This window comes from Elephas maximus, chromosome 3 (assembly GCF_024166365.1).
Source record: "Elephas maximus indicus isolate mEleMax1 chromosome 3, mEleMax1 primary haplotype, whole genome shotgun sequence".
NCBI classification, from domain to species: Eukaryota; Metazoa; Chordata; class Mammalia; order Proboscidea; family Elephantidae; genus Elephas; species Elephas maximus.
In genome coordinates this window covers 121,481,226-121,504,892 of record NC_064821.1, presented here as the reverse complement: position 1 = coordinate 121,504,892, position 23,667 = coordinate 121,481,226, and the positions used below count along the sequence as shown (strand labels likewise).

Genomic DNA, 23,667 nt, shown 5'->3' with positions numbered 1-23,667 from the left:
TGGGTGGGATGTAAGGAAACTGATTTCCTGTTGAATACAGCAGGTAAGAGCAACGAGAATCAGCCTTGTGTTATTAGCTCTATGACCTTGAACAAATTATTTGACATTCTGATACTTCAGTTTCTTCATTGGCAAAACGGGAATAATAATAGTTCTAGCTTACAGAGTTGTTGTGAAATTAAATAATTACATGCAAAGCACTTAGAAAAATGCCTGGTTCTCAAAAAATGTTAGTAGAAGTGGAAGCGCCAGCATGGAGTATATGTATTTTTTATCCCTTTGTTGGCAGATAGGCAGATCAAGACTTAATTCAGGAGAAATCAGAAGAGCAGAAGTCTAAAAAATTTGCACTCCTAAGCAGATATTTTCACTTACACAGACTCTATAAATTCTGCTTATATGACTTTATAATGGACAGATTTAAACTATCTCTGAAATAGATTGTCTATTAAATGTTATTATTACATACCTAGGAAATATTGCTCTCGGAACAAAACATCTACTCTTCTACTTAAAAACAAATAAATAAGCAAACGGCAAGGAACATAGTGCATTTAGGCACATTTATATATTGAGTGTACCATTCTCCTTGTCAGCATATTTTTGCAAATGACAACAGCATCCATAAATTACTTATGTGCTGCCTTCGCACACAGAAAGTGAGTCCCTTATCATAAGAGGGCCATCCACATTTTAGCATAATTTTATAAGTCTGTGACCATATATTCAGGAAAAAGTAAACAAACTTAGCTTTCCACTCAACATGCGTAGAGGCTCTTTATGTTTCTGCTGGGTGATGAAGTTAACCGCCAAAGAGGATGACTCTAAAAATAAAGTGCATTGGACATACCCTGTCTGTGCCTGAATGTAAAAAGTATGGAATTTTTCCATCACTGGGGATTTTGGACACTGTAATTTGAAAAGCATTTTCAGTGTCCAGCTCTCCGGTGCACTCCAGTGCACTCTGAGCAGCACATGAATGAAATGAGAAATCTTCCTTTTCTATAGGTCACACTTCACAGGGCTAAGAGTGTCTAAGCATATGCCAGTTAGCAGAGAAATAAAGGCACAATGACCAGAACAGCACAGAGACACGAGTAAGTTTGATTTTCAACATGAGATCCTCAGGTGGTGCGGTGGCCTCCAGGAAGGGAAAAAGGTAAAGTTTTACTCTCTAATTTACTCCATAATTGAGTAAGCCTAGAGATATGAAATGAGGAAGAATGTCTTCATTCCTTGGTTTCTGGCCCCTTCCTCTCATCACTCCAACCTCTTGCTTTCATAATCACATCTCCTACTACTTGCTCTGATTTTCTTCCCCATGCATATAAGGACCCTTGTGATGGCATAAATCCCAGAATAATTTCCCCATCTCAAGCTTTAATTTAATCATGTCTGCAAAACCCTTCTACCACAGAAGGTAACATTCACAGATCCCAGAGATTTTGATATGAACATTTTTCAGGGGCCATTATTTAGCCTCCTACCACCCTTGACAGTAGAAACAGGAAACAAAGCTTCCACAAGACAATTTGTTTTTCCCCCAGAGAACTGTTAGTGGGAATTTTATGATTTGTTTTATTGTTTGTCATTAGTATCATCACAGTGACATTTACTGAGCATTTGACAAACACTTTGAATTATTATCTCATCATAACAGCAAGTCTATAAAGTAGGTACTATTCATATTTTTTTCTACTTCCTAGATGAAGAAACTGAAGATGAAGGAAATTATATAACCGACAGTCATAAACCTAGCACACTTTCAAACTCAGGCTGACCAGTTCCTGTGGCCACACACTTACCAATATACCCTACTGCCTCCCTTGCATACCGAAGTGCCAGGAAAAAATGAATAACACGGAAGCTACAATGTTTATATAGATCTGCAATCTCCTGAAAGGGAGGACTGATGAAAATATGGGAAAAATAAGTCAAAGGATGTCTTACACATGTTTTATTTGAAGCTAGGGCAGTTCAACAAAAGCCTGGACCATGTAAGTGGTGCTTTAGGAATGCTACGCACAGACTCACCTGTTCGTGGCCATAGTATGCTGCAATGTGCAGTGGGGTGAAAAAAACCGCATCTTGAACGTTGATGTTAGCTCCGTGTTGCAGCAGCACATCAGCAGCCTGAATAAGAAAGATACCTCAGTTAGGGGCTTCATTTAGGGCATCTAACCATCAAAATTCAGTTTACAAACACCGTATGCAACTCTTCTTCAGGAGTCATCAGCCTAAAACAACTTTCTTCCAGCCCTCTTCTCAAACACCTCCAACGATTTACTCTTGCCTAGAAAAAAAAGCCCAACTCCCACAGTATAGCATTTAAGCTTCTCTCATTCTGACCGTATCCTTTCTAGTATATTTCCCATTATTCTCTTTCATAAACCCAATTTTCTAGGCAATCCAAACTGCATCCAGTTTTCTGCTCCTTTGAACCTTTGTTCGCACTATTTCCTCAGTCAGAAACTCACTTCTACCGATTCTCCAGATGTCTAAATGAAAAATCTTCTCCAAGATTTTCTTAATTTCCTTCCTTTTATTGCCAACCACCTGGATGAAGCTAATTCTTTACTCTTAAATCTCATATAGCTTTCTTTCATGTTGCTTAGAATGTTTTCTTACGTACGCACATACTTCCTCCCCCCTACTAGAGAGAAATTCTTTAAAGACAATGTTTATATTAGATTCATCTTTGTAATATCAGTCTAGCATGTTGCCATGCAAATAGTCATTATTCAATAAGCATTTGTTGAATGAATGAATTGATGGATGAATGAATGAATGAGTGAAAAACACTACCAGGAGCTATCCACCAATTGTCTTCATGGAAAACCATAGGATGGCCACTAAGTTGCTGACCCTTCAGATTTCTTTTCCTCTCAGCAACCCACTTCCAAGTCTCTCTTTTTCAGATAACAAATTGGAATAATTTCTTTTACATGTGTTCATTTTCATTCTGTATTTCCCTAATGTACTGTCTATTCTTCAGTTACTCAAATAATATACATGCAATTCTTTGGGAAATTTTTCAAAAGTCTGATAGACTTAGAAGAGAAACAGGAGGGTGGAATTTAAGACCTCATAGAACCATAACCAAATTGCCTCAAGTTAAGTTTCCTTGCCTGTTTGAGAGCCATGGACAACATCCACTAAAACCCTTAGTTTTAAAGAGGAAAGATTTGAGAGCCAGGGGAATTAGGAAATTTTTTCAAGGTCATGGAAGGATCAGTGACAAGAAGTCATGGAACAAGGGAAGTGAATCCTTAGTGTCCTATCTCAAGCTTTGTTTCTGAGTGCTCTGTAGTCTTAAATAGTTCATTCATTTAGTCATTTGTTTATTTATCCATCAAATAATGTAATGAGATAAAAAACATTAGTTAAAACTGTATAATTATATTATTTGTATATGCTTATTCTCATAATTCGTTCAAACAGTGGCATAACATGAGAACTAAGTCAAATTGTTGTGAAAAAGATAACACCTGAAATTTTCTTTGGTCCAAAAAAGAAAAACACGTGTATAGATGTCCCTGCATTCTCGAAACAATGCTTTTGCTGATATTTGGACATTGCAGACTATTGACCAATAGAATACAAATTGTATAAAGTGAGCTGTTTTCTAGTAACAAAAATAAATAAATGATTAATGCTTATTGAGGGCCTGTTATATGTGGGGGACTGTACTAAGTGTGAGCAGCCCTGGTGGTACAGCGGTTAAGTACTCTGCTGCTAACCAAAAGGTGGCAAACCCACAAACTGCTCCTCAGAAGAAATATGTGGCAGTCTGCTTCTGTAAAGATTCACAGCCTTGCAAACCCCATGGGGACAATTTTACTCTTTTCTATAGGGTTGCTATGAGTTGGAATCAACTTGACAGCAGTTTTATACTAAGTTTTATACAAAGTGCGTTAATAAAAATTGATGTTTACTCTCATTAGTTCATCCCCAAACACAAAAGGTAGGCACTACTCTCCCCGTTTCAAAGGTGAAGAAACTGAGTCTCAGAGAGTTTAGGTACTTTACTTCAGATCATAAAGACTTTAAGGGGCAGAACTGGAATTCTGTTTAATTTCAGAGTTTCTTTCCATCATGTTCCTGATATGACCTTGGTCTCTGAACCTTTATGCAACTGAACTGACTCAAAAATTCCAGATAAGAGGAAGCCATCTATCAGCAGAGACCCTGCAGATTCAGCCTGAAAATAAATGCCAGAGCCATTTATATCAAGTGCCTGGCATCTTAGGCTTCACATGCCTAGAAGTTCAATCTCAGGAACCTTTAAAGGAAGCCATGAATGATCAAGGTAGATGAAGGTTTTAAAAATTTCTCTTATTTTAAATATAGCATAAAATAAAGTAGACAGCATGAATTTTTATTTTAAAAGAACTCTCAAATGTTAACATACAGAGCCAATTTCTTAGGCATGGTTCTAAACTTACTTTCATTCCAAAAGATAATGGCTCTTAGACTTCAAAAAATAGTCCAAAGCAAAAATGTTCCCCCTAAGTTAGTACTATCCAGTCATTCAGATGGCCAACCTTTGGGATGAACATTGATTAATTATGAGATATCAGCCTTCTGAGAAACTGTCAAAATGTTAAGCTTTAATGAAACCACACACAGTCATTACTGAACTGCAGGCTTTTTTTAGTTTGTTTTAAAATTCAAGGAAATATTTAACCATTGAGAGCAATGTACACTGAAATTATCTGAATAATTTTACATTTCATTTATATGAGTAGGATGCATTTATTGGCTTTTATGATTTTTTGAGTCATGATGCAAAGAGCATCTCCTAGTACTCTTGTATAAATATAGTATATAAAAAAAAATATAGTATATAGTGACATACAAATACACCTGTCATATAGGCTGAAACAAATGTACTTGTATAAACATTCAGGCTTCAAAAATATTTCTGTCAAATCATTTTACTTATGTTTCCCCTACCCAGAGTCTGAAAAAGCCAGGAAATCAACTTTCCACTACATGAAGCTCCATGAAATCAGAGTAAATTTATTTTATGGTAAGTTTTATATGATAGGCTGGAAACCCTGGTGGCATAGCGGTTAAGTACTGCGGCTGCTAACCAAGAGGTCGGCAGTTTGAATCCGCCAGGTGCTCCTTGGAAACTCTATGGGACAGTTCTACTCTGTCCTATAGGGTCGCTGTGAGTTGGAATCGACTCGACAGCAGTGGGTTTGGTGGTTTGGTTATATGATAGGATGCTAACCAAAAGGCTGGCAGTTTAAATCCACCAGCTGGGCCTTGGAAACCCTATAGAGCAGTTCTATCTTGTCCTATAGGATGGCTATTAGTCAGAATTAACTCGAGGGCAACAGGTTTGGGGTTTGGTTTTTTGGTATATGATAGGCATCAAAATAATTGTTGAATGGGATTGTATTTTTGGTCAAAACATAAAAATTTGGAAGATAGACATACCATCATTTGTAGGGGAATTTAAAAATTATTAATTAGGACCAAAGTACATGATAGAATTTTTAAATAATTCAATTGAACCGACATGTATCGATTACTTATTTCAAATTAATCTTCAGCAAACCCCAAGTTCCTGCTCCATGCCCAGAAGTAGGATTTGAGTTTTATATACATTATCCCATTAAGCTTTTTTTGCAAGGCATAACATTTCATTGTTTTACAAAATCTTGAGAAAATGCAAGGTTTTGCTTTTTTTCCTCAAAAAACAAATACTGAAATTATAAACTAGAAACAGTTTTATCACAGAAAGGATATCTTAATAATCTTAATGCTCTTTGAAGATATGAACTGTATTATAGTATAATACTATTTTTCTCCCTTGGAGCCATTGTTGGGTTCGCCACCTTTTGGTTGGCAGCCAAGCACTTTACCACTGCGCCACCAGGGCTCTTCCCGCTTAACAACCTATGTTATGCAGGTGACACAGCCTTGCTTGCTGATAGTGAAGAGGGACTTGAAGTACATACTGATGAAGATCAAAGACCACAGCCTTCAGTATGGATTACACCTCAACATAAAGAAAACAAAAATCCTCACAACTGGACCAATAAGCAACATCATGATAAACAGAGAAAAGATGGAAGTTGTCAAGAATTTCATTTTACTTGGATCCACAATCAACACCCATGGAAGCAGCAGTCAAGAAATCAAACCACGCATTACATTGGGCAAATCTGCTGAAAAACACCTGTTTAAAGTGTTCAAAAGCAATGATGTCACTTTAAGGACTAAGGTGCCCCTGACCCAAGCCATGGTGTTTTCAATTGCTTCATATGCATATGAAAACTGGACAATGAATAAGGAAGACTGAAGAAGAATTAACACCTTTGAATTATGGTGTTGATGAAGAATGTTGAATATACCATGGACTGCCAAAAGAAAGAAAAAATCTGTCTTGGAAGAAATACAGCCAGAATGCTCCTTAGAGGCAAGGATGGCAGGACTTATCACATAATTTGGACGTGTTATCAGGAGTCATCAGTCCCTGGAGAAGGACATCATGCTTAGTAGAGGGTCAGCGAAAAAGAGGAAGGCCCTCAGTGAGATGAACTGACACAGTGGCTGCAACAATGGGCTCAAGCATAACAATGATTATGAGGATGGCACAGGACCAGGCAGTATTTCGTTCTGTTGTACATAGGGTCACTATGAGTTGGAACTGACTCTTAAAACAACAACGTAATTTGATTGAGGAGCCTTGGTGGTACAGTGGTTAAGTGTTCGCCTACTACTTGGTGGGAGAAAGATGTGGAAGCCTGCTTCCGTAGAGATTACAGGCTTGGAAACCTATGAGGCAGTTCTACTCTGCCCTGTATCATCGCTATGAGTTGGAATTGACTCAGTGGCAATGGATATGGAAATATTAGATTTATATAACCAACATTTAAATCAGTGGCAAGGGCTCAATTTGTAATTATTATTATCATTATTATAGAGCTAAGATAGCCTGGACTGATGACGTGGTATCTTTCCTTGATGGAAAGATAAACTGCTTATACCTCCCATTAAGCGGTCGTTTTATGAGCACAAGAAATGGATCAGAACTCTTTATTTTGATATTAGGGCAATTACTATATAAATTAGTATTGCAGATATTTTTGTTTACCAGATAATACCTGCAAATATCCAAGTGAAGTCCCTTGGATTTCTAGGTCATAATTTTAAACATTTATTTGCATATACTGCCTTTTCTTCCTAGAATATCCTCCCTTCTCTGTCTCTGCCTGACAAAACATTACCCAGTTTGCAAGGCCAAGCCCAGTTTCTATGTTCTCTGTAAAAACTTCATGCAAATATTTCACTGTATTGATCATTTCTTTTTTTGAATGCCTATATTACTTATCCAGGCAACTTAACTTTCCCATTAATCATTACTGTCGTTAAACCACTTTTATATAAATTTTAAACTTCTTCTTCTTTTTTTTTTTTAATGTTCAAAACTTGTTTTAATGAAGTGTAAGACGTTTTGACTTCAGGTAAAAGGATTTTCCGCCCGAGCCACTGGGATTTGATCCTTCTAACTAAAATAGCCAGACCTTATCTTTCAAAATCCCAGAGACTTTGAAAGTAACGCCCATAAGAGCAAAAGCCCTCACTGTGCTTGCTTCTTAAATGTTTTTCTACAGTACAACTATGACTTATTTGACTTGGTCCCATTTAACACCCCCTCTATTCCTCATCTTTTGAGATTCATTGGGCAGGAATGAAGGAGAAAAAATGCCCATATGAAGGAGAACTGAATACCGTATGGAAAAGAAAGTAGAATAAGGTAAATCCTAGATGGAATAAAATGGCAATTGATCTCAGCTGAAATTGCCAAAATTAGACATAGTGTCTTATACCTCCTAAGCCTTCGATAAATATCTACAGTTTGAAATTATATATATTTTTTTGCTTTAAGTGGTATCTCATTTGTTATTTTTTCATTAAAGACTTCCTCAAATTTATATTTATATCAATCTTTTCCTCAAGATTTATGGTTTGTTTAAAGCCACAATTGTCTCATCTGTGTACCTGTATCTAACTTTTATTATTGAGGCTTGCAGAGAACAGAACACTGAGGCTATACTGGGACAATATCTATTTGCATTTAATGCAGTAGTCTGTATTAGCAAAGCTTCAGAGGAAAAAACATTTTCTAAAGCCATGCCTCAACGATTCCAAATGATTCCAATGACATTAATATGGAAGTTAATTTAGATTTGATATTTTCCAGTTCTGACATTCAATGACCAGTAGTCAATCTTTGTCCTCATGAACTACTGCCCTCTTTCCTGAACTTCACAATCTTATTTTAAGAGTAGTCTACACTTGTCCACATTTCCTCACCTCCTATTCATTCTTTAACCCACTAAATACAATCTGTCTTCAAATCTCACCACTCCAGGGAAATTTCTCTGGAAAATAACGTCGAAGACCTCCTATTTGCCCATTCCAATGGTCTTTTACTTACTTTAACATATCTACAGCATTTGTTACTATAGTCCATCACCTTCTTAAGATTCTATCCTTCCTTAGATTGCTCTACACAACAATTTTTGAGTTTTCTTCTTACCTCTCTTCTTATTCCTCTATATAGGTTCCTCTTTCTCTGTTCATCCCTGAAGTGTTGCAAACACATTGAACAGAGAGCAAAACTGGAAGCAGAGCAATCAGTTAGAAGGCTCTTGCAGTACGTTAAAAAATGAGAGAGAGAGATAAGGATAAAACACTCAGTAGTACTAGTAAGTGTCACTAAAGATGAAGAATAAATTCTAGAGATATTACAATAGTAGAATCAGTACAACATAGCATATAAGGGGACTGGAGAAGGGAATAATGGTGAGAAATTGTCAGAAAAGGACGACTTTAAAAGAAAAGGTCCATTAGAGGAGATGAGCAGGAAGAGAAAACTTTGCCGAGTTCATGAATTTATGATGGGAAACCACCACCTATAGTTTCTGTCTCTCAGATCAATCATTTCTAATACCTAGTTTTTTCTAATTCCCCTTGGCAGTTCCGTGTGCTTTTATCCAGTACCACAAGCTTCTTCCACTTGGGTCAATCTCTCACATAACATGTGAATATAATTCTCAAGTTTTCAAACTACTGAACCAAGAGCTATGTCAATTGAAGCTCCCAATAATTGCTTAGCCTTTTGTGTTGAAGCCTTATATTACTGAGAAAGCATTTTAGATTGTTGCATTTGCTTTAGAATTACAAAGCCTTTATTTTGATTTGATGGTCTATTTTCTGTAGGATTTTTTTAGAAAATATATACAGTCACTACTTCACATCCATTGCAAATGTTAGGTAAGAACTCTATGTAGTTACAGAGTTTTTCACCTATAACACCGGCCGACTATTTTTATAATGATTTTTTTTTTTTTAACCTGACATAGCTCTAGTTAAGTATTTGAGCACAAAAACCTATTGGAAACAGTTTCTTCAGGCTGTTGCGAAATGAGGTTCTCTTATGTGATCTTTCTCTTATTATCTCAGGTTAAAATTAAATTTAGTCTTAAAATGACTCCGAACAAGACCCCACAAATACTATCAAGGAACTAAAAGAAAGCACCATCTTCTTAAGTTGTAGAAATAAAGCTTAGAGATATGACAACATATACATACAATAAAAGAATTTTTTTATAGATTATATACGTTCAAAATCACCTCTCAGGAAATGAGAACAAAAGTAGAAAAGTTTATGGATGAAGAAGAGTTGGGAGAATCAGGATAAGGGAAAGGACTGGAGAAAAAAGGGGTATCATTTTATAGAGGCAATAAATGAAGCCACGACATAACATCATTTCACCAAGGTAAGAGGAATTATTTGTGGGATACTTAGGATTACAGAGTGGGAAGGAGACGAGCCAGCAAAGGAAAGAGAAGAGTACTTGATAAAGGAAGAAGACAATAAAGGAATGTTCCAAAGGATGCCCATGGAGGAGATACATTTAAGAAAACAGGGGCAAAATTTCCTGAGCATTCCAGAAACTCATCCTCTTGCTGTGCTATTTTCTTCTTTAGATACATTTCTGGAGTATTTCCTTATGTGAGGGTCTTATTTTAAAATTCCTGGGTGAGAAAACAGTCTTTCAATGTTCACTATGTTATGAATACATCATGTTGTATGCATTTCGAAACCACACTTATTTTTCCTATGAGGTTTATTTATATATCTTGTCACAGGCCCTACATTTTTCACTATATTTAATTGCAGAAACTTGAAAATTTGACCACCAGTTAGGTCCCCTCCCACTGGAGTTCCTACCCACACTGCACTTACTCCACGACATTACCATCACGGAGGAGTACCAGCTGACACTTGTCAGCAAGCATCCCCAGACAACCAGTTTTTTCATTTAACTTTCATTGTCCAGCCCAGGTTACGTGTGCCTCCATTTCTCATAGGAAACGCTTACTCAAAATCATTTTAAAAACAAAAGTGTTTTGCGTCCATGTAAAAATCAACTTTTTAAAATTAAACTTTGAAGGTGAGTTGAAGGCAACAAATAGAACATAAGAAGGAACACATAAATATTTTGCCTCTTAGTCACAGCTAAGTAATAAAAAATTCTATCAAAACAAAATCGTGTCAATGATTAATGAATTTCTAGTAGCTGGAATTTAAAAACAAGGAAGACATCATCAACAATTTAGTCTTGGCTCAAGGGTTAGTCCTATTACAAGAACACGTATGGAATATTTACAGCCCCTTTTTTTGACCTTCCTAATTAATCAAATGAGAAAACTCACCATTTGATGAACTACAAAATAATACAGTAATTCATTTTAGGACAGCAGATGTGGGAAATGAGTTGCATCCTACAGGCTTTTTATTTAACAATACTATTGTAACTGTTGGTCTGCAAGAATGCCAGAATAAATGATGCAATTAAATGGTAAATCCATGGTTGCAAAAAATGTTTCAAATGATCATGAAACACTATGTATTGACAGGAGTAGGAATCGGTATTAGAAAATTTGCTTTCTGAAGAAGTTTCTTAAAATGCAGAATACACATCTTCTAGTTAAAAAAAAAAAACTTTTTTTTTTTTTTTGTATCTTCTAGTTAGAGACCTATTATCAAGACAGAAAATGGTAAGCAGAATGGTGGTAAACGTATTAACCACTCCATTGGTCATGCTAACTTAAGACAAATACTGGTTAGTCATAGATAGAAGCCTACACTGAAAATAAAAAGAAGTTTCCTAGAGGCAATTTTGCAGCTATGATTGTAAATAAACTTCTGTTATTAAGTTCTTTTTCCCAAAAGACAGGGAAAAAAATCCATCATTGGTTCTCCCTTGTGTGAATTTCATAGTTTCTGGCAATATGTAAAACTTAAGAGTTCATATTCCTGGTTAAACTTTTTGAAGCTTACCTTGACTTTCTAGAAGCCTTCTTTTGTTATTACACAGATTTTTTTTCAAGAAAAATTATTAAAGATGTAAAAACTGACTACCTATTGCTGTCGAGTCAATTCTGACTCATAGTGACCCTACAGGATGGAGTAGAACTGCCCCATAGGGTTTCCAAACAGCAGCTGGTAGATTCAAACTGCCGACCTTTTGGTTAGCAGTTGAACTCTTAGCCCCTGCACCACCAGGGCTCCCTCCCCCCAAAGAATGACTAGAATTAGAGAAGAATAAATCAAGTTAGCAAAGGTTAGTTGTTGTTGTTGTTAGGTGCCGTCGAGTCGGTTCTGACTCATAGCGACCCTACGCACAACAGAACAAAACACTGCCTGGTCCTGCACCATCCTTACGATCCTTGTTATGCTTGAGCTCACTGTTGCAGCCACTGTGTCAATCCACCTCACTGAGGGTCTTCCTCTTTTCTGCTGACCCAGTACTCTGCCAAGCATGATGTCCTTCTCCAGGGACTGATCCCTCCTGACAACATGTCCAAAGTATGTAAGATGCAGTTTCGCCATCCTTGCCTCTAAGGAGCGTTCTGGCTGCACTTCCTCCAAGACAGATTTGTTCGTTCTTTCGGCAGTCTGTGGTATATTCAATATTATTTGCCAACACCACAATTCAAAGGCGTCAACTCTTCTTTGGTCTTCCTTATCAATTGTCCAGCTTTCACATGCATATGATGTGATTGAAAATACCATGGCTTGGGTCAGGTGCACCTTAGTCTTCAGGGTGACATCTTTGCTCTTCAACACTTTGAGGAGGTCCTTTGCAGCAGATTTCCCCAATGCAATGCATCTGTTGATTTCTTGACTGCAGCTTCCATGGGTGTTCATTGTTGTTCCAAGTAAAATGAAATCCTTGACAACTTCAATCTTTTCTCCGTTTATCATGGTGTTGCTCATTGGTCCAGTTGTGAGGATTTTTGTTTTCTTTATGTTGAGGTGCAATCCGTACTGAAGGCTGTGGTCTTTAATCTTCATCAGTAAGTGCTTCAAGTCCTCTTCACTTGCAGCAAGCAAGGTTGTGTCGTTTGCATAACGCAGGTTGTTAATGAGTCTTCCTCCAATCTTGATGCCCCGTTCTTCTTCATATAGTCCAGCTTCTCGTATTATTTGTTCAGCATACAAATTAAATAGGTATGGTGAAAGAATACAACCCTGACGCACACCTTTCCTGACTTTAAACCAACCAGTATCCCCTTGTTCTGTCTGAAAAACTGCCTCTTGATCTACGTAAAGGTTCCTCATGAGCACAATTAAGTGTTCTGGAATTCCCATTCTTGGCAGTGTTATCCATAGTTTGTTATGATCCACACAGTCAAATGCCTTTACATAGTCAATAAAACACACATAAATATCCTTCTGGTATTCTCTGCTTTCAGCCAGGATCCATCTGACATCAGCAATGATATCCCTGGTTCCATGTCCTTTTCTGAAACTGGCCTGAATTTCTGGCAGTCGATATACTGCTGCAGCCATTTTTGAATGATCTTCAGCAAAATTTTGCTTGTGTGTGATATTTATGATATTGTTCTGTAATTTCCACATTTGGTTGGATCGTCTTTCTTGGGAATAGTCATAAATATGGATCTCTTCCAGTCAGTTGGCCAGGAAGCTGTCTTCCATATTTCTTGGCATAGATGAGTGAGCACCTCCAGTGCTGCATCTGTTTGTTGAAACATCTCAATTGATATTCCATCAATTCCTGGAGCCTTGTTTTTCACCAATGCCTTCAGAGCAGCTTGGACTTCTTCCTTCAGTACCATCGGTTCCTGATCATATGCCACCTCTTGAAATGGTTGAGTATCGACTAATTCTTTTTGGTATAATGACTCTGTGTGTTCCTTCCATCTTCTTTTGATGCTTTTTGCGTCATTTAATATTTTCTCCATGGAATTCTTCACTATTGCAACTTGAGGCTTGAATTTTTTCTTCAGTTCTTTCAGCTTGAGAAATGCCGAGCTTGTTCTTCCCTTTTGGTTTTCCATCTCCAGCTCTTTGCACGTCATTATAATACTTTGTCTTCTTGAGACACCCTTTGAAATTTTCTGTTCAGTTCTTTTACTTTATCAAGTCTTCCTTTTACTTTAGCTGCTCAATGCTCAAGAGCAAGTTTCAGAGTCTCCTCTGACATCCATCTTGGTCTTTTCTTTCTTTCCTGTCTTTTCAATGACCTCTTGCTTTCTTCATAGGTGATGTCCTTGATGTCATTCCACAACCCATCTGGTCTTTGGTCACTAGTGTTCAATGCATCAAATCTATTCTTGAGATGGTTTCTTAATTCAGGTTGGATATACTCAAGGTCATATTTTGGCTCTCGTGGACTTATCACTTATCACGCACAGAATCATACATAGGCTAGCTGTGGTGGACATTGAAAGAGTGATAAAATACTGCTTCAAATGTTTTCTAAGAGGTCATAATCTGTTAAAGAGCTCAAAAGTTAGAATATACTACTGTACATTCATTCATTTATCTACTCAATTGAACAAATATTTAAAATAAAATGAAACATACAGAGGAAAGCAAATTAAAGAAAAATGAAAAGAACATCATTGAGATTTGGAGAACATCATGCGGCCTAGTATACATGTAACTGGTGGGGGACATAAAAGTATTTAAAGAAACAATGGCAAAAAAATTTAAAATTTCATGAAATCTCCAAGTCTACAGATGCAAGAAGCTCAATAAACCCCAATTGCAAGAATCCCAGAGAAAAAATACACCATGAAAATATGAATCATGATCAAATTGCTCAAAAACAGTGATAAAGAATCTGAAAAACAGAGAAAAAAAGAAAACATATACCAAGGAACGAAGACACGAATGACAGCTAATTTCTTATCAGAAATAATGCAAGTGAGAAGACAGTGGCGAAATAGCTTTAAAGTAACAAAAAGAAAAACAAAACACTGTTAAACTAGAGTTCATTACCTAGCGAAAATATCTTTCAAACACAATAGTGAAATAAAGACATTTTCAACCCAGTAGTATAATGGGAAAAATATTTTAAAAGCCGTTTCAAGAGAGAAGACATACAGGTAGCAAACAAATACATTAAAAGATGCTTAGTATCGTTAGCCCTTAGGGAAATTGCAAACTCAAACCACAATGAGATACCACTTCGCAACTATAAAAAAAAAAAAAAAAAACTATTAGAATGGTTAAAATTTAAAAGACTGAACATACCAAGCACAGGTGAGGACATATAGGAAATGGAACTCTCATATACTGCTAATGGGAAGGTAAAATGATACAAAACACTTTGGAATAGTGTTTGCCAATTCCTAAAAAAGTTATTCATAAACCTGCTGCATGATACATTCCTCTCTTAGGTATTTGCCCAAGAGAATTGACTTGCACACAGATTTGCACAGTAATCTTCATAGCAGATTTATTTGAAAAGCTTAAAACTGGAAACAATTCAAATATCCATTAAGAGGTGACTAGATAAACAATGTGGTGTATCCGGAGCTCTGGTGGCACAACACAATGGTTAAGAGCTCTGGTACTAACCAAAAGGTTTACAGTTTGAATCCACCAGCTGCTCTTTGGAAACCCTATGGGGCAGTTCTGCTCTGTCTTATAGGGTGGCTATGAGTCAATATCAACTCAACGGCATTGGATTTGGTTTTGGTTATGGGTAGTGTATCCATACAATGGACAGCTACTCAGCAAAAAAGTTAGTGAATTACAGGTAGGCTCTACTGCATGCATGTATCTCAAAACAATTCTGCTGAATCAAAAAAGTCAGCAAAAATGAGTACTTATATACCATATGATTCTATTTATGTAGAATTCCAGGAAAGCGAAGTAATGTATAGCAAAAAAAACAGACCAGTGATTGCTTGTGGCTAGAGGTGGGGCAAAGAGAGGTGGGAGGTGGGGATTACAAAAATGCATGAGGAAGTACATGAGGGTGACGGTTATGTTCACTATCTTGCTCATGTTCATGGTTTCACAGGTGTTTACATACATAAGGACACCCTGGTGGAGTAGTGGTTAAATGTCATCAGTTCTAATCCATCAGGGGCTCCTTGGAAACCCTAGGCAGCGGTTCTACTCTGTCCGACAGGGTCACTATGAGTCGGAATTGACTCGATGGCAATGTTTTTTTTTTGTTTTGTTTTGTTTTACATTCATAAAAACTTACCAAACTGAACACTTTAAATGTGTGAATTTTATTGTGTATCAATAATCCTTCAATAAAGCTGTTTAAGAAAGTAATCCTTGTAGATTCTGAAGAAACAGATCTATGGACTGACAAGTTATAATCATTGGCTAGACATATTTGATAATTGTGCATGTAACCAACTTTTTAAAACAATTTTATTGTGCTTTAAGGGAAAGCTTACAAATCAAATTAGTCTTTCATACAAAAATGTATATACGCCTTGCTACATACTCCTAATTGCTCTCCTCCGAACGAGACAGCCCACTCCGTCCCTCCATTCTCTCTTTTCATGTCCATTCCACCAGCTTCTGACCTCCTCCACCCTCTCATCTCCCCTCCAGTTAGCAGATGCCAACATAGTCTCAAGTGCCTACCTGATCCAAGAAGCTCGTTCTTCACGAGCATCTCTTTGTATCCCATTGTCCAGTCCAATCCCTATCTGAAGAGTTGGCTTTGGGAATGGTTCCCGTCCTGGGCTAACCTAAAATCTGGGGGCCTCTGGGGTCCTTCCAGTCTCAGTCTGACCATTAAGTCTGGTCTTATTGCGAGAATTTGGGGCCTCCATCCCACTGCTCTCCTGCTCCCTCAAGGGTTCTCTGTTGTGTTCCCTGTCAGGGCAGTCATTGGTTGTGGCCAGGCACCATCTAACTCGTCTGGCCTCAGGCTGTGTGTAGTCTCTGGTTTATGTGGTACTTTCTATCTCTTGGGCTCATAATTACCTTGTGTCCTTGGTGTTATTCATTCTCTTTTGCTCCAGGTGGGTTGAGACCAACTGATGCATGTTAGATGGCTGCTTGATAGCATTCAAGACCCCAGATGCCACTCTCCGAAGTGGGATGCAGAATGTTTTCTTAATAGGTTGTATTATGCCAATTGACTGAGATGTCCCCTGAAACCACGGTCCACAAACCACTGCCTTTGCTACACTGGCCTTTGAAGCATTCAATTTATTCAGGAAACTCCTTTGCGTTTGGTTTAGTCCAGTTGTGCTGACCTCTCCTGTATTGTGTGTTGTCCTTTCCTTCAACTGAAGTAGTTCTTCTCTACTATCTAATCAACGAATACCTCTCTCCCTCTCTGACTCTCCCCCCACCTCGTAACCATCAAAGAATATTTTCTTCTCTGTTTCAACTATTTCTCGAGTTCTTATAATAGTGGTGGTCTTATATAGTATTTGTCCTTTTGCAACTAACTAATTTCACTTAGCATAATGCCTTCCAGATTCCTCCATGTTATGAAATGTTTCACACATTCATCATTGTTCTTTATTGATGCATAGTATTCCATTGTGTGAATATACCATAATTTATTTATCCATTCATCTGCTGATGAGCACCTTGGTTGCTTCTTTTTTTGCTATTGTAAACTGTGCTGCAATGAACACGGGTGTGCATATATCTGTTCGTGTAAAGGCTCTTACTTCTCTAGGATATATTCCAAGGAGTGGGGTTGCTGGATCGTATGGTAGTTCTATTTCTAGTTTTTTTAAGGAAGTGCCAAATTGATTTCCAAAGTGGTTATATCACTTCACATTCCCACCACCAGTGTGTAAGTATTCCAGTCTCTCCACAACCTCTCCAACATTTACTATTTTGTGTTTTTTGGATTAATGCCGGCCTTATTGTTTTTGTTGGAGTGAGATGGAATCTCATTGTAGTTTTGATTTGCATTTCTCTAATGGCTATTGATGGTATTTCCTCATGTATCTGTCAGCTACCTGAATGTCTTCTTTAGTGAAGTGTCTGTTCATATCTTTTGCCCATTTTTTAATTGGGTTATTTATCTTTTTGTAGTTGAGTTCTTGCAGTATCATTTAGATTTTAGATTTCAGGTGCTGATCGGAAATATCATAGCTAAAAACTTTTTCCCAGTCTGTAGATAATCTTTTTACTCTTTTGGTGAAGTCTTTGGATGAGCACAGGTATTTGATTTTTAGGAGCTCCCAGTTATCTAGTTTTTCTTCTGCATTGTTAGTGATGTTTTGTATACTGTTTATGCCATGTGTTAGGGCGCCTAATGTTGCCCTGATTTTTTTCTTCCATGATCTTTATCATTTTAGATTTTCTATTTAGGTCTTTGATCCATTTTGAGTTAATTTTTGTGACTGGTGTGAGGTATGGGTCTTGTTTCATGTTTTGCAGATAGATATCCAGTTATGATGGCACCATTCTTTAAAAAGACAGTCTTTTCCCCATTTAACTGCTTTGGGGCCGTTGTCAAATATCAGCTGCTCGTATGTGGATGGATTTATGTCTGGATTTTCAATTCTGTTCCATTGGTCTATTTAACTGTTATTATACCAGTACCAGGCTGTTTTGACTCCTGCGGTGGTATAATAGGTTATAAAATCAGGTAGAGTGAGGCCTCCCACCTTGTTCTTTTTCAATAACCTTTTACTTATCCAAGGCCTCTTTCCCTTCCATATGAAGTTGGTGATTTGTTTCTCCATCTCATTAAAGAATGTTGTTGGAATTTGGATCAGAATTGCATTAAATGTATAGATCGCTTTTGGTAGAATAGACATTTTTACAATATTTAAGTCTTTCTATTTTTATCCATGAGCAAGGTATGTTTTTCCACTTACGTAGGTCCCTTTTGGTTTCTTGAAGAAGTGTTTTGTAGTTTTCTCTGTATAAGTCTTTTACATCTCTGGTCAGATTTATTCCTAAGTATTTTATCTTCTTGGGGGCTACTGTAAATGGTATTGATTTGGTGATTTCCTCATCGACGTGCTTTTCATTGGTGTAGAGGAATCCAACCGATTTTTGTATGTTTATCTTGTATCCCAATACTTTGCTGAACTCTTCTACTAGTTTCAGTAGTTTTCTTGAGGAGTCCTTAGGGTTTTCTGTGTGTAAGACCATGTCATCTGCAAATGGAAATACTTTTACTTCTTCCTTGCCAATCTGGATGCCCTTTATTTCTTTATCTAGCCTAATTGCCCTGGCTAGGACCTCCAGAACGATGCTGAATAAGAGTAGTGATAAAGGGCATCCTTGTCTGGTTCCCGACCTCAAGGGAAACGCTTTCAGGCTCTCTCCATTTAGGACGATGTTGCCTATTGGCTTTGTATAAATGCCCTTTATTATGTTGAGGAATTTTCCTTCTCTTCCTATTTTGTGTAGAGTTTTTATCACAAACGGGTATTGAACTTTGTCAAATGCCTTTTCTGCATCAATTGATAAGATCATGTGATTCTTGTCTTTTGTTTTATTTTTTAATTGTTTTTCTATGAACCCTCCCTGCATATCTGGTATGAATCCCACTTGGTCACGGTGAATTATTTTTTTGATATGTTGTGCAATTCTATTAGCTATAATTTTGTTGAGGATTTTTGGATCTAAGTTCATGAAGGATACAGGTCTGTAATTTTCTTTTTTTGTGGTGTCTTTACCTGGTTTTGGTATCAGGGATATGCTGGATTCATGGAATGAGTTTGGGAGTGTTCTGTCCGTTTCTATGCTCTGAAATACCTTTAGCGGTAGAGTTAATAACACTTCTCTGAAAGTTTGGTACAACTCTGAAGTGAAGAGATAGGGCCAGGGCTTTTTTTGTTGTTGTTGTTGGGAGTTTTTTTTTGATTATCTTTTCAATCTCTTCTTTTGTTATGGGTCTGTTTAGTTGTTCTACCGCTGTGTTAGTTTAGGTAGGTAGACTGTTTCTAGAAATTCATCCATTTCTTCTAGGTTTTCAAATTTGTTAGAGTACAATTTTTTATAGTAATCTAGTATGATTTTTTTAATTTCAGTTGGATCTGTTGTAATATCACTCATGTCATTTCTTATTCAGGTGATTTGGCTCCTCTTGTTTTTCTTTTGTCAATTTGCCCAATGGTTTATCAATTTTGTTAATTTTTTCAAAAAAACCAGCTTTTGGCCTTGTTAATTCTTTCAATTGTTTTTCTGTTTTCTATTTCATTTAACTCTGCTCTAATGTTTATTACTACTTCCTTCTGTTTCCTGAGGGGTTCTTTTGTCATTCTCTTTCTGTTTGTTCAAGTTGTAGGGATAATTCTTTGATTTTGGTCCTTTCTTCTTTTTGTATGTGTGCGTTTACTAATATAAATTGACTTCTGAGCACTGCCTTCGCTGTGTCCAGAAGGTTCTGATAGGAAGTGTTTTCATTCTCATTGGATTCTCTAAATTTCTTTAATCCATTCTTCATGTCTTCTGTAACCCAGTCATTTTTGAGCAGGGCATTGTTCAGTTTCCAAATGTTAGATTTCTTTTCCTTGCTTTTCCTGTTATTGATTTCTACTTTTATGGCCTTATGGTTAGAGAAGATGCTTTGTAATATTTTGATGTTTTGGATTCTGCTAAGGCTTGCTCTATGACCTAATATGTGGTCTATTCTAGAGAATGTTCCATGTCACTAGAAAAGTATACTTGGCTACTGTTGGATGGAGTGTTCTGTATATGTCTATGAGGTCAAATTGGTTGATTGTGGCATTTAGATCTTCTGTGTTCTGTCCTTCACTGAAAGTGGTGTGTTGAAGTCTCCTACTATTATTGTGGCGCTGTCTATCTCACTTTTCAAAGCTGATGGAGTTTGTTTAATGTATCTTGGAGCCCTGTCATTGAGTGCATAAATATTTAATATAGTTATATCCTCCTTGTCTATTGTCCCTTTAATCATTACATAGTGTCATTCCTTGTCCTTTGTGGTGGATTTAACTTCAAAGTCTATTTTGTCAGAAATTAATATTGCCATACCAGCTCTTTTTTGAATCTTGTTTGCTCGATACATTTTTTTCCATCCTTTAAGCTTTGGTTTGTTTGTGTCTCTAAGTCTAAGGTGTTTCTCTTGTAGGCAGGATATAGACGGATGGTGTTTTTTAGTCCATTCTGCCACTCTCTGTCTCTTTATTGGTGCATTTAGTACATTTACATTCAGTGTAATTATGGATAGAGGTATGAATTTAGTGCTGTCATCTTGATGTCTTTTTTTGTGTGTTGTTGACAGTTTCTTTTTCCCACTTAATTTTTTGTGCTGAATAGTTTATCTTTATATATTGTGTTTTCCTCATATTCGTTGTTGATTTTGTTGCTGCTAAGTTGCTATTTTTTTATTGTGTTTTATTTTGATGTGTAGGATAGGTAGTCTCCTTGGTGGTTTCCTTATTATTTACCCCTTTTTTCTAAATTTAAACCTAACTTTTATTTCTTTGTATTGCCTTGTCTTCCTCTCTATATGAAAGATCTATGACTATATTTCTTTGTACCTCTTTATTGTTTTAATGTTGTCTTCTTTTACATAATAACATTGCTATTCCCCTATTTTTAACTTTTTTTTATCTTGATTCATTTTTGTGTTTTCCCTGTCTAGGTTGACATCTGATCACTCTGCCCATTGTTTTAGTCCTGAGTTTATACCTGATATTATTGATTTTCTAACCAAAGAACTCCCTTTAGTATTTCTTGTAGTTTTGGTTTGGTTTTATGAATTCCCTAAACTTCTGTTTATCTGGAATTATCCTAATTTCACCTTCATATTTGAGAGAGTTTTCCTGGATATATGATTCTTGGCCAGCAATTTTTTTCCTTCAGTGCTTTGTATAGTCATTCTGTTGCTTTCTTGCCTGCATGGTTTCTGCCGAGTAGTCCGAGTTTATTCTTATGGACTCTCTTTGGTAGGTGACCTTTTGTTTATCCTTAGCTGCCCTTAAAATTCTGTCTTTATCTTTGGTTTTGGCAAGTTTGGTTATAATATGTCTTAGTGACTTTCTTTTAAAATCTACGTTATGTGGAGTTTGATGAGCATCTTGGATAGATATCTTCTCATCTTTCACAATATCAGGGAAGTTTTCTACTAACAAATCTTCAACAATTCTCTTTGTATTTTCTGTTATCCCTCCCTGTTCTGGTACTCCAATGACTCATAGGTTATTTCTCTTGATAGATTCCCACATGATTCTTATGGTTTCTTCATTTTTTTTTTAATTTCTTTATCTGATTTTTCTTCAAATATATTGGTGCCAAGTTCTTTATCTTCAAGTTCACAAATTCTGCTTCCAGTTGCTTAATTCTTCTCCTCTCACTTTCTATTGATTTGTCTACTTCTGTAATTTTATTGTTAATCTTCCAAATTTCTGATTGCTGTCTGTCTATGGATTTTTCCAGCTTCTTAAATTTTTCATTATGTTCCTGAATAATCTTTTTAGTTTCTTCAACTGCTTTATCTGTGTGTTCCTTGGCTTGTTCTGCATATTGCCTGATTTCCTTCTTGATGTCTTGAAGGGTTCTGTATATTAATCTTTTGTATTGTGCCTCTGGTAATTCCAGGGAGGCACTTTCATCTAGAAGATCCCTTGATTCTTTGTTTTGAGAGCTTGTTGAGGCTATGATGGTCTGTGTCTTTACGTGACTTGATATTGACTGTTGTCTCTGAGCCATCTGTAAGTTATTTTATTAGTTTATTTTTATGTTAGCTTACTGTGTCGTAGCTTCTTGCTTTGTTTTGTTTTCATATGCCCAAATGGGTTGTTTGAGTGAGCTAGCTTGATTATTTTCCCTTTTGGAGCTCTGACATCCTGTCCCCAGATGGCTAGATCTGTTATCAGTCAGCCTAGGAGTTTGTTCACTTTTCTTGTATGAATTCAGCTTAAGTGTCCAGGTAGCTGATCATCATGTGTGTGGTACTGGCTCTGTACTACAGTCTTAGAGGGCAGGGGTGATTGGTGTAGGTACTGGTGTCTGGTTGCAGCAGGGGGTCACATTCTGAACAAGGCAGGGGTTGAGAATCTTCCCCCAAGTGTCTATTACAGAACTGTGTCCTTCTTCTCTAGAGAGTACGGGTGGGTGTGTTCTGTAGATTTACCATGGATATGCAATGTTTTTGGTTGTAAGGACTGGGAGGTACTAGTTATCTTTGGACCCCCATTGCTGGTGTCTGGCTGACCTGAATGGAGCCACCAGTCCTTAGTCCCCTGATGTGGGTAGGTGAGCTCCCTGTTTAATAGGCAAAGCGGTGTCAAATATCAAACACCCACCTCTCCACTGCACAGCTGAAACAGTTGTAGTCTGTCAACGGGGGCCTATTCTCCTGACATAGTCGCACACAGGTCCATGCAGGGCAAAATGTACTCAGAGACTTAGTACTGTTTATGCCTGGATAGGAGCTGCTCCTTTCCTGAGCTCTCCCATTTAGTGGAGCTGGTAAATTATCTTTTTCCTGAATTGCAAATTTATTCCTTCTCCAAGGCTGGGAGGATGGCTCTATGTGCTCAACAGGGCCTATCTCAGGCCCAAGGAAATCAATATCTGCTGATGCTGGCATGGGGGCAGGGGATGTGGTAAAATATTCGCAAGTACTTGGCTTTTGCTGAAAGTCCCTTGCATGTCTGGTTCTGGTGGCATGAATAGGCTGTGTGGCTGGCTGCTTTTCCCTAAGGAAACTCGGCCAAAAGCTAGTATTAGCCCTTCACAGGCACTCCCGGGAATGATGCTTGAGGTCTAGTAACTCCTGTCTGCTTCTGAACCATCTCTTCCTCCCCGTGCCCCTCAGTTCATTTTCTATCTTTGCCTTTGATGTTCAGGGCTCTTGTCCTAAATATGCTTGTTTCCCTTGTTTTTTGGAGTCTTTGTTGTAAGAGGGCTTGCCTGAATCTATTCCGTCATCTTGGCCCCACCTCAAATTAAGCAATTTCTGCTCTGGTGCAGTGGGGCCATGACCTGCGAAGCGGTGGCTGTTGCAGCAGAACAACCAACACTTTTGATCTTCATATTTGTTGTTCTTAGGTGCCGTCAAGTCACTTCTGACTCATAGTGACCCTACACACTATAGAACGAAACCCTGCCTGGTCCTGCCCCATCCACACAATCATTTTGCTTGAGTCCATTATTGCAGCCACTGTGACAATCCATCTCATTGAGAGTCTTCCTCTTCTTCCCTGACCCTCTACTTTACCAAGCATGATGTCCTTCTCTAGGAATTGATCCATCCTGACCACACTTCCAGTGTGAGATACAGTCTTGCCATCTTTGCTTCTAAGGAGCATTCTGGTTGTACTTCTTCCAAGATAAATTTGTTTGTTTTTTTGGCAATCCATTGTATATTCAGTGTTCTTCGCCAACACCACAATTCAAAG

The 23,667-nt window shown here is 37.4% G+C and overlaps 1 protein-coding gene across 5 annotated transcripts in view; it reads right to left on the bottom strand.

Annotated features, from left to right (window-relative positions):
• Positions 1-23,667, bottom strand: part of TNNI3K (TNNI3 interacting kinase) — a 380,317-nt gene that overhangs the window by 239,429 nt on the left and 117,221 nt on the right. For all 5 annotated transcript variants that reach the window (XM_049879574.1, XM_049879578.1, XM_049879575.1 and 2 more), the window contains one exon: positions 2,035-2,133. In XM_049879574.1, coding sequence (XP_049735531.1) covers positions 2,035-2,133 — 99 coding nt within the window. The remainder of the gene's footprint in view (positions 1-2,034; positions 2,134-23,667) is intronic.